This window comes from Saccostrea cucullata, unplaced genomic scaffold, assembly GCF_032062105.1.
Source record: "Saccostrea cucullata isolate Sc308-1 unplaced genomic scaffold, CSIRO_AGI_Scuc_v1 ctg68, whole genome shotgun sequence".
NCBI classification, from domain to species: domain Eukaryota; kingdom Metazoa; phylum Mollusca; class Bivalvia; order Ostreida; family Ostreidae; genus Saccostrea; species Saccostrea cuccullata.
The window spans coordinates 704,546-717,129 of record NW_026939588.1 but is presented as its reverse complement, the minus strand read 5'-3'; the positions used below and the strand labels follow the sequence as shown (position 1 = coordinate 717,129).

The window sequence follows — 12,584 nt, the reverse complement described above, 5'->3', positions numbered from 1 at the left end:
ATATTAGAGAATCCAGAGCAATCTTTCATCAAAAGTCTAAACAAAATAATATTCTCCTTCATTTGGGGCAACCGTGAAAGAATAAAACGCAAAACCTTAATAAGAAGCATAAACGAAGGCGGAATCGGTATCACTGACTTTGAGTCTAAAGTCAAAGCTATTAAAGCCTCATGGGTTACAAAGATTACAAAAGATAAAAGCAGTCTACTCTCTCTCGTAAATGCTGTTTTATACAAAAATAATATAGATTTTGCATTTTTAACAAATTCAAGTGTAACAAATTACAATGATCTCATACTAAACTCCCTTCCTGAGTTTTATAAAGAGGTTGTCTTGGCTTTTAATGAATGTAAGGATAATACTTTTACAAATCTTGCAAATCAGAATATTTGGCTTAATAAAAACATTTGCTTTAAAGGTAAACCACTATTCTTTCCGAATTGGACCAAAGGGGGTCTTTTGTTAGTAAAAGACCTCTTTAATGACAATGGTTTCAAAACTGTAAATGAAATTAAAGAAAAATTAGCATCCACTAATAATTTCCTTTGCGAATATCTAATGGTAAAGACCGCCTTAAAGAAACATTATTCACGCATAAACATGCAAACTATAAACTTCGTAAACACAAACGCTAATCAACAATTCTATTTTGACGGAAAATTTGAAGATATTTCTAATAAAAAAGCTTGTTTTTTCTACAACATTTTAATAAAAAAGAAATCGCACAAGCCAATCATGGAAAATATCTGGTGTAGAGAATTTCAAATAGATAAGAGTCATTTCGATACTATTTATAAAAATAAAGTTCGCTCATTACTTGATAAATCTGTATCAGAATTTAGTTATAAGCTACTACATAATCTGTTGACTACAAATCTATCCGTTAGTAAGTGGGATAAAAACAACAGTGGCAACTGTGATTTCTGCGATACACAAGAAAATATCAAACATTTGATTTTCGAATGTGACTTGATAAAGCCAATCTGGAGTAAAATTTCTCAACTAATAAAGATAGATATAACATGGAAAATGATTGTTATAGGCTTTATTATTTTCAACAATAAATACACTTTTATTTTAGATAATACATTGTCATTCTTGGCGTGCAAGATTTACAAATATAAAATGAAATGTAGAATTGTTAAAGACCAGGTTACATATGAAGGAGTGTGTCGCTTTTTAAAAAGCGCGCTGATGCAATTGTATTTTACTATTAAAAAGACAACATGTATAAATTCAGATTTTAAAATTCTCGAACTGTTGTCACAAAACTTATAATAATATGTATATTAAATGTATCAATTATATATGTACTAGAGGGTGAGCTGGCCCTCTGCATGTACATCCATGTGGCAGGACAAAATGGACTGTGAAGGTGAACTGTAAATGGAAGTCCTGCCGCATGATATTACTGTCAACTATTCTGTTTGTAAAATTTATGTATATTCTACTATAACCTTATATTGGGTTTTATTAACATGATGTCTCTGCTGCATGTTTTTGAAGCAGCTAATTATCGTCTATTGAATTGTATAATCATGATGTCATTGTTACCAACTATATTATAATAGAGCTACTTTTTACTAAAAACATACACTATATTATATAAGTTTATGCTTGATATATTTACTTAACAAAATTACTCTTGATTTACTTATTATACATGTATAAATTTTGTTACCGATCCAGGGAGCCCCTGGCATCCCTGGTGAGGTATATGATGAGGGTCTCTGCGGAGGTGATGCCTCAAATATGAAAATGTGTATGTAAGTTGCAACTAAACTGAACGATTAACGTTAATTTCTTATCATCAACTTTCTAACTATTATACTTTCATAGCCTGCATGGTTAATTTGAAAGGAAAGAGTACATTGTGTTTCATACGCTCGAACAGGAAGAACATAGGCAAATAAGTTGATCGAAAAAAGGTATAAAGTCGATGTAAATTCTATGTAAGGTACATGTATTTAAAATAACATTTTTAGCAATTGAAACATGCGTTTGATTGAAGATTGACTGACTTATTTGATACTACTCCGTTCAAAACAAATTCATCAACAGGTAGATCTAGTGTTGATTCAAGTTTTTTAAATCGTCTCATCCAGACCACTTTTCAGTACATGTATTGAACTGCTATAATTTCCATGTCAAAGTACTCATCAGGTGAGTCATGTGGCCCATGGGCCTTATGTTTAAAATTATCGACGAGATCTCGTGAATATCCCTAATAAAAGATAGATACTCCCTTTCATACTCTCCCCTAACTCAACGCCACACAAACCCACTCCTTGCACGAACTAATTGGAAAACGACAATTTTGCTCGGGTGTGTTCTGCGGGAAATTTTTTTCAAGATGGCAGCCTCCATGGATGACGTGAAAAAATTGATGAAGAGAAAAGACGAAATTGAAGCAGAAATAAAAGCTCTTCTAGAGGTTTTAGATTCGGTATGTGAAAAATGTTGGGGTATTTAAAATTTCATTAGGCTAGGAGGTTATATTTGTCGAAAATCACATGAAAATTGCATCTCATGGCGATAAATTTTGAAGTGAGATTTCCAAATATTGACAAGTACGTTCTTAATTTTATTTTTCATTTGAAGCAAAAGGGGATTGGAATGAATGAGCCTCTGATAGACACAGAAGGATATCCTAGAGCAGACATTGATGTGTACACAGTCAGACACACCAGACATAAAGTCATTTGTGAGTAATCCGAATTTACTGTGTTGTGAATAAACAATTAATTTATATGACCAATTATGGGCCGTCATGGGACAAAGAAAAGGTACATTTAATTTGTAAAACAGTCGTATATGTAGACATGTACATGAAATACAACATACATACAAACAAACATAATTGAGTTGCAGGATTGATAGGATGAACTGGAATAAATCAAATAGTTTTTAGCTCACCTGAGCCGAAAGCTCAAGTGAGCTTTTCTGATCACATTTTGTCTGGCGTCCGTCTGTCTAGCTGTCCGTCTGTCTGTTTGTCTGTGAACTTTTCACATTTTCAACTTCTCAAGAACCACTGGGCCAATTTCAACCAAACTTGCCACAAAGCATCCTTGGGTAAAGGGGATTCAAGTTTGTTCAAATGAAGGGCCACGCCCTTATTCAAGGGGAGATAATTGGGAATTAATGAACATTTGGTGGTATGTTTTAAAAATCTTCTCAAGAACCACTGTGCCAGGAAAGATGAAACTTATGGGGAAACATCCTCAGGTAGTGTAGATTCAAATTTGTTCAAATCATGACCCCTGGGGGTAGGGCAGGGCCACAATGGCCAACCAAAGTTTAACATAGAAATATATAGAAAAATTCTTTAAAAATCTTCTTCTCAAGAATAACAAAGCCATAATTGATCATATTTTTATGGAAGCATCCTCAGGTAGTGTCGATTAATGTTTGTTCAAATCATGACCCGCAGGGGTAGGGCAGGGCCACAATGGCCGACCAAATTTTTTTTTTTTTTTTTTTTTTTTTTTATAATTTATTGTATTTTTGAAAAACATTTTTTACAAAAAGACAAACATTGAGAGAGAGAGAGAGAGAAAGAGGGGATAGAGAGAGACAGAGAAGGACAAAGAGAGAGTAAGAGGACAGACAGAGAGAGAGAGAGATATGATTAAGAAAATAAATCAGTTAATGGTCTCCAGCTTTCATCAAAAGATTCTTTTTCATTATTTTTATAAGATATATATTTGTAAATCATAATTGTCTTAATAGAGGATATCAAACCACCTAAGGAGATGTTTTTGTTTGTACATTTGTACAGATAGATATAATGTTTTATTTGTAAGGCAATAATATTTTAAAGTTTATCAGTTTTCTTCACAGAGCCCAATAAAAAATCTTTTTTTGAAAAGGTTATAGAAGTGTGGATTTTATTGAAACAGTAGTTTGCAAAATTCTCTAAAAGAGACTGAACATGTTCACATTCCCACAACAAATGTTCTATTGTTTCAGTTTCTTTTTTACAGAAGGTACATTTTTTATCATCAGTTTTATTAATTTTGTGTAGGAAGGAATTTGTCGCTAGTATTTTATGGTTTATTCTAAATTGGAACCACTGAAGTTTGGTGCTTTTTGTAATTTTGAATGGAAGTAAATAAATTATCTCCCATTCATCATTGCTCAAGTCAAATATTCTATTCCAAGAGATTTTTCCCAATGGTTCAATTTTTTGTCGAATAAGTATTTCATATAAATCATGTGATTTCTTTGCATTCAGGAGCGAATAAACATTATCTGGGATATATGGGTAAGCTATCTTTGATAAGTTATTTTGATCTCTGTTAATCTTTCTTAGCCATTCTAATATAGCTGCCTTAATGCCACTATATTCAAGGAAATGTGTTTTTATCCCGTATTTCATATGTAGATCATTCAAACTCATAAATGTCCCATCTTCATTGAGTATGTCATTTATACATAAAATGTTACAAGAGAACCATTTTTTATAGAAGAATGGCTTTTTATTAATGATTAATTTTTTATTATGGAATAATGGTTCTAAAGAAGTAAGTGTATCATTTTGTAATGATTTGTCACAAAAGCTTAGCCATGCATGTAACACGTCCTTCCAAAAATTATTTTTTAAATTATTGATTTTTTTGACAACATACTCTTGCCCACAACATACAATTTTTTTAATGTCAATATTTAAAAAGGAGTCTAACCCATTGTCCCGCAGTAATAATTTTTTCATCCAAACTAGTTTTAAGGACATAATGAACTCTCTTATACTAATCATCTTAAAGCCCCCTTCTTTGTAATTCATTACACAAATTTTTCTTTTTAATCTTGAAATATTAGTACCCATTACAAAAGTATAAAATAGATTTTCTAATTCTTTCATTTGAATTTCAGAGGGACTTGGGAGAGATGCAAAAACATGATTTAAGGTTGGCAATAAAAGAGTTTTTAGAACCGTTAGACAACCAAGAGGAGTTAAATTTCTCTTGTTCCAGTGTTGCATTAATTTTTTATATTACTTATTTTTGATGCATAATTACGCATAAATATCTTTTTTAGATCTGTGTCAAAATCAATGCCTAAAGTTTAAAAGTTACTTTTCCCCACTCTAACATATGATCTGTACTTAGGGTATCGATGCTGTCTTTTTTGGACCCATTCCAGACTACTTGAGTTTTACTGTAATTTATATGCAAGCCTGACATATTCACAAATCTTTTAAGAGTAGTGAGACTTGTTTGGAGTGATCTTTCACTTCCATCTAATATTAAAGATGTATCATCTGCCAACATACTTAACTTTTTTTCAGTATTCATAAACCGAATCCCCTTTATATTCTTATTGTTTCGAATGCTGATTGCAAGGATCTCTGCACAAATGAGAAATAGATATGGAGACAAGGGGTCCCCTTGACGACAGCCTCTGTGTAGGTTAAAAGATTGCGATAAATTTCCTCCTTGATTAATGGAAGCTGTAATATTTGTGTAAAAAATATCAACCCATTTTCTAATAGAATTGCTAAAATTAAAAAATTTGAGGGATTTCTGTATAAAAGACCAAGACAAGGAATCAAAAGCTGACCAAAGTTTTACATAGAAATATATAGGAAAATTCTTTAAAAATCTTCTCAAGAATAACAAAGCCATGATTGATCATATTTATATGGAAGCATCCTCAGGTAGTGTTGATTCAAGTTTGTTCAAATCATGACCCCCGGGGGTAGGGCGGGGCCACAATGGCCGACCAAAGTTTTACATAGAAATATATAGGAAAATTCTTTAAAACTCTTCTACTCAAGAATAACAAAGCCATGATTGATCATATTTGTATGGAAGCATCCTCAGGTAGTGTAGATTCAAGTTTGTTCAAATCATGACCCCCAGGGGTAGGGCGGGGCCACAATGGCCGACCAAAGTTTTACATAGAAATATATAGGAAAATTCTTTAATAATCTTCTTCTCAAGAATAACAAAGCCATGATTGATCATATTTATATGGAAGCATCCTCAGGTAGTGTTATTTCAAGTTTGTTCAAATCATGACCCCCAGGGGTAGGGCGGGGCCACAATGGCCGACCAAAGTTTTACATAGAAATATATAGGAAAATTCTTTAAAAATCTTCTTCTCAAGAATAACGAAGCCATATTTGATCATATTTGTATGGAAGCATCCTCAGATAGTGTAGATTCAAGTTTGTTCAAATCATGACCCCCAGGGGTAGGGCGGGGACACAATGGCCAACCAAAGTTTTACATAGAAATATATAGGAAAATTCTTTAAAAATCTTCTCAAGAATAACAAAGCCATGATTGATCATATTTATATGGAAGCATCCTCAGGTAGTGTTGATTCAAGTTTGTTCAAATCATGACCCCCGGGGGTAGGGCGGGGCTACAATGGCCGACCAAAGTTGAGCGATGTGGCCCATGGGCCTCTTGTTTGGAGTTAAAGTATGACATCAATTATTTTAAAGAGAAAACCAAAATAACTGCCCCCTTTTCGCAATTTTCTAATCGCCCGAGGCAGTTAATAGGGATTATACGGTACATGTTGCTGGCATTGCAATCTGCACATTTGCTACGTTCTTTGCTCACTAATATAATTAGTTTTCTTTATAGAAACACATCTACCCACAGATAATTTGCATCGACATTTTAGTATGATATAAATTTAAATTTATTTTTCAGTGAAAAGCAATTTGTACGCAAGCTTTCTACAATATGAAAAGGAATCTGTATGCTTACATAGATACCTTTTTCAGGGATGCATTAAATGTACCAGAGACTTTATTAATCCTATTCAAAAACCTTGAGTAACAAAAAAAAGACAGTGAGAATGTAATCTTAAATAAGTTAGTTAAGTTCTCTGATTTTTAAAAAAAATGAGGATATTTTTACCTCCTGTTACAGGTCTTCAAAATGACCATAAAGCTGTAATGAATGAGATAGAGGAAGGACTCTACAAAATCCACGCAGAAGCTCGACTTCAGAAGGAACAAAATCCAACGGAGGAAAAATCGGCCACAGTGGAGGAAGCTCACACAAGGTTATCTCCCTTCCTGACCGTAGACAAAGTGGATGAAGGATCGCCTGCATATACTTGTGTAATTTTTAATTATATTTGTCATGGGCATATTCCTGATCATTATGATAACCATCAACTATTAATCTATAATTTAATGTCTCTATTCACTGTGTACATTGTATGTGTTTCACAGAATAATTTTTATAATATATATTAAATGTTTTGACAGGGACTTTGTGTCAATGACAAAGTGCTGAAGTTTGGATCTGTAATGTCACATAATTACCAGAATCTACAAAACATAGCAACAGTGGTTCAACACAGCAAAGATGTATGTAGTACAAAAACATTATGTATGGAGTTATGATTTAATTGCCTGTAGTGAAAAACAGGGTACTTTCCAAAAGAAATGTCACTTATCAGCTTATGCTGTAAAATAAATCTTTACAATAAATTTAACTTAATCAACACAATTTAGTATACTATACTAATACCTCTATCAGGGTTGGAAACTACTGCCTGCCTGCCTGCCTGAGATAGTCTGTTTCTCAGGCAGGCAGGGGCAAAACCAGCTGCAGGCCTGATGGTCAGTCTAATTTATATAGCTCCTTCCTGTTTTCTGTTTTTTAGGCATTTGTCAAAATTGGTAAAGGCATTTTCATATTAAAATTTTATTGATGACTTCCCATCATTGAAGATTTTATAACAGTAGTTACAATACTTTTGGATCAAACCTCATGATTAGAATATGTGGGTTAATGCATATAAAGATAGATAACTCTTAAACACTATGCTTTTCTGGTATTGGTGATGGCAACCTTTGAAGTTTAAAATTGTACATCATTGCAGAAACCACTCTCCTTGCGGATACTTAGAGGTGAAAAAGAATACAACCTGTCCCTAACACCCAGAGCTTGGAGTGGGAGGGGTCTTCTAGGGTAGGAGCACACTTCATGAATTTTTTTCACATACATGTAAAATATAAGAATACATCTATTAATTTAGTTTAATGTAAAAAGAAGGTAATTGAGAGAACTTGTTTTTTTCTGATGAAATTTTGAACTTAAAATTTTTTTTCTTGCAGATGCAGCTTGCTTCCTGTGAAAAAATCCTAATCATTTTGAAAATGACTGTTTATTTTGTTACATATTACATTAAAACTGATTTTCATTTGTCTTTTCCTTTCTATTCATTAATCAGTTTTGATATTTCTTTATTTTGCAAAATAAGAGCTTAAAATGTGATACACTGTATACATGTTCTGCATTTTTATATCCCCGCTCCAAAGGAGAGGGGAGTATACTGTTTTACCCCCGTGTGTCAATGTGTCTGTATGTAACAAATTTTCATTGCAGTTTATTTTAGCAACTGCTCATCGCTGATGCTTGAAATTTAAGCACACACTTTGTCTAGGCATGCTATATGGTGGGATCCACTTTCGCACAAATCAAGTGTCAACTTTGTGTTAATCTGCGTCTGTCTGTACCAAATTTTCATCAGTTTTCTCGTCAACTACTTATCACTGATGCTTTGAATTTAAGCACACGCTTTGTCTAGGCATGCCATATGATGGGATTCATTTTTGTACGAATCTGATGTCATCTTAATGTTTAACTATGCCTCTGTCCATGCCAAACTATCTGCACATCATTCAAACAAATCTGAATCTGCACTTTTTATAGGACCGATGCTTGTAAACATTGCCTTGCTCTTCAGAAAAGGAGATTCTAGAAGATACAAGTTTTGAAGTACATAATGTATTTCTTTATGTCAGGGAACTTTCAATTAAGTTGCTTCCAAGGCCAGTGGTTCTGGAGAATATTTTTAAAGATTTTTTCCTATATATATTCTGAAGTTTAAATTTTAGTCTCATCCTAGCCTAGTTTCCTGTGACCCATGATTTAAAAAAAAATAGAATATACACTTTTTTGGTGATCCTTCACCCAGGTTTTAACATTTTGGCCTGATTCTTGATAGTTACCCAACTCTAAATAATTTTCTTGATAATCGTTCTCATTGAATAGGGATTTGCCACTCATTTTAATAATTTGAATGATCTTTTTTCCCAAAGAAGTTTTTTGCCAACATGGGACAAAATTCCTTACAGTCACTCTTGAGAAGTCAAGTATTTGTGAAGTTTACTGTCAAAGAGACAAACAGATGCCTGACTGACAGAAAAAAGGTCACGACCTCACAATTCAGGTTAGGCAAAACAAAAATATTGCTGTCAGCCAAGTTAACACATGACTGCCTAATTTATAAAGAACTGTACGTGGTACATTACATATTTTTTGTCCCCCAAATAGTCATATTTTGAAAATCTGAGATGTGCTGAATTCTATACTAGTATTTTGTATGAGAAATCTTAATTAACAGATAGAACATGTATTATTGTTTCAAAGTAGGTAATTGACAATTTTTAGCTCACCTGAGCCGAAGGCTCAAGTGAGCTTTTCTGATCACATTTTGTCCGTCGTCCGTCCGTCCGTCCAGCCGTCTGTCCGTCTGTCTGTCCGTCTGTCCCTCTAAAAACTTTTCACATTTTCGACTTCTTCTCAAGAACCACTGGGCCAATTTTGACCAAACTTGGTACAAAGCATCCTTGGGTGAAAGGGAATTTAAATTGTTAAAATGAAGGGACATATCCCCTCGCAAGGGGAGATAATCAAGAAAAGACAAAAATAGGGTTGGGTCATTAAAAAATCTTCTTCTGAAGAACTACTGGGCCAGTAAAGCTGAAACGTATGTGGAAGCATCCTGGGGTAGTGTAGATTCTAAATTGTTCAAATCATGACCCCCGGGGGAAGGGCGGGGCCACAATGGGGAATCAAAGTTTTATATAGAAATATATAGGAAAAATCTTTGAAAATCTTCTTCTCAAGAACCACTGGGCCAGAAAAGCTGAAACTGATGTGGAAGCATCCTGGTATAGTGTAGATTCTAAACTATTCACATCATGACCCCCGGGGGAAGGGCGGGGCCACAATGGGGAACCAAAGTTTTATATAGAAATATATAGGAAAAATCTTTGAAAATCTTCTTCTCAAGAACCACTGGGCCAGAAAAGCTGAAACTTATGTGGAAGCATCCTGGTATAGTGTAAATTCTAAATTGTTCAAATCATGACCCCCGGGGGAAGGGCAGGGCCACAATAGGGCATCAAAATTTTACATAGAAATATATAGGAAAAATCTTTGAAAATCTTCTTCTCAAGAACCACTGGGCCAGAAAAGCTGAAACTTATGTGGAGGCATCCTGGTATAATGTTAATTCTAAATTGTTCAAATCATGACCCCCGGGGGAAGGGCGGGGCCACAATGGGGAACCAAAGTTTTATATAGAAATATATAGGAAAAATCTTTGAAAATCTTCTTCTCAAGAACCACTGGGCCAGAAAAGCTGAAACTTATGTGGAAGCATCCTGGTATAGTGTAAATTCTAAATTGTTCAAATCATGACCCCCGGGGGAAGGGCAGGACCACAATAGGGCATCAAAATTTTACATAGAAATATATAGGAAAAATCTTTGAAAATCTTCTTCTCAAGAACCACTGGGCCAGAAAAGCTGAAACTTATGTGGAGGCATCCTGGTATAATGTTAATTCTAAATTGTTCAAATCATGACCCCCGGGGGAAGGGCGGGGCCACAATGGGGAACCAAAGTTTTATATAGAAATATATAGGAAAAATCTTTGAAAATCTTCTTCTCAAGAACCACTGGGCCAGAAAAGCTGAAACTTATGTGGAAGCATCCTTATAGTGTAAATTCTAAATTGTTCAAATCATGACCCCCGGGGGAAGGGCAGGGCCACAATAGGGCATCAAAATTTTACATAGAAATATATAGGAAAAATCTTTGAAAATCTTCTTCTCAAGAACCACTGGGCCAGAAAAGCTGAAACTTATGTGGAGGCATCCTGGTATAATGTTAATTCTAAATTGTTCAAATCATGACCCCCGGGGGAAGGGCGGGGCCACAATGGGGAACCAAAGTTTTATATAGAAATATATAGGAAAAATCTTTGAAAATCTTCTTCTCAAGAACCACTGGGCCAGAAAAGCTGAAACTGATGTGGAAGCATCCTGGTATAGTGTAGATTCTAAACTATTCACATCATGACCCCCGGGGGAAGGGCGGGGCCACAATGGGGAACCAAAGTTTTATATAGAAATATATAGGAAAAATCTTTGAAAATCTTCTTCTCAAGAACCACTGGGCCAGAAAAGCTGAAACTTATGTGGAAGCATCCTGGTATAGTGTAAATTCTAAATTGTTCAAATCATGACCCCCGGGGGAAGGGCAGGGCCACAATAGGGCATCAAAATTTTACATAGAAATATATAGGAAAAATCTTTGAAAATCTTCTTCTCAAGAACCACTGGGCCAGAAAAGCTGAAACTTATGTGGAGGCATCCTGGTATAATGTTAATTCTAAATTGTTCAAATCATGACCCCCGGGGGAAGGGCGGGGCCACAATGGGGAACCAAAGTTTTATATAGAAATATATAGGAAAAATCTTTGAAAATCTTCTTCTCAAGAACCACTGGGCCAGAAAAGCTGAAACTTATGTGGAAGCATCCTGGTATAGTGTAGATTCTAAATTGTTCAAATCATGACCCCCGGGGGAAGGGCGGGGCCACAATAGGGCATCAAAATTTTACATAGAAATATATAGGAAAAATCTTTGAAAATCTTCTTCTCAAGAACCACTGGGCCAGAAAAGCTGAAACTTATGTGGAGGCATCCTGGTATAATGTAGATTCTAAATTGTTCAAATCATGACCCCAGGGGGAAGGGCGGGGCCACAATGGGGAATCAAAGTTTAATATAGAAATATATAGGAAAAATCTTTGAAAATCTTCTTCTCAAGAACCACTGGGCCAGAAAAAGTGAAGCTTATGTGGAAGCATCCTGGGGTAGTGTCAATTCTAAATTGTAGGAATCATGACCCCCGGGGGAAGGGCGGGGCCACAATGGGGAATCAAAGTTTAATATAGAAATATATAGGAAAAATCTTTGAAAATCTTCTTCTCAAGAACCACTGGGCCAGAAAAAGTGAAGCTTATGTGGAAGCAGCCTGGGGTAGTGTCAATTCGAAATTGTAGGAATCATGACCCCCGGGGGAAGGGCTGGGCCATTCTAGGGAATCAAAGTTTTACATAGAAATATATAGGAAAAATCTTTGAAAATCTTCTTCTCTTATTTTATGTGCCCATGGAAGGATCATGGGGTAGTGTAGATTTCAAAATGTCTAAATTATGATCAGTGGGGTAGGGTGGGGATGCATTATGTATAACAAGGGTAAAATCTGGTAAAGAACAGACTGGTCAAAGCTTCTCAGGTGAGCGATGTGGCCCATGGGCCTCTTGTTGTTTTTATGACTACACAGACTAGTCAGACTTGGAATTATTTTTCAGAAAGTGGAAAAAATGGACAAAGTTTACCAAATTTTTAATAAAGTTTATTGAGCACAGGCCTACTCTAGAACAATATTGAGACATTTCATTGATATTATCATTCTACATATTTTTAATTATCAAAATATTGAGCTTGAGCAGACCTGCATTCAGTGATTTT

The 12,584-nt window shown here is 34.9% G+C and overlaps 2 protein-coding genes across 2 annotated transcripts in view; one reads left to right on the top strand and one right to left on the bottom strand.

The window, feature by feature from the left end:
- The window catches only part of LOC134253414 (uncharacterized), a 230,129-nt gene that overhangs the window by 172,391 nt on the left and 45,154 nt on the right, over positions 1–12,584 (bottom strand). The gene's annotated exons all lie outside the window — the stretch shown is intronic.
- Positions 2,320–7,947, top strand: LOC134253381 (26S proteasome non-ATPase regulatory subunit 9-like). Its single transcript, XM_062735902.1, has 5 exons — positions 2,320–2,446; positions 2,602–2,704; positions 6,891–7,084; positions 7,235–7,336; positions 7,855–7,947. Exons 1-5 carry the CDS (start codon positions 2,354–2,356, stop codon positions 7,945–7,947), a joined length of 585 nt encoding a protein of 194 aa, XP_062591886.1. The 5' UTR covers positions 2,320–2,353.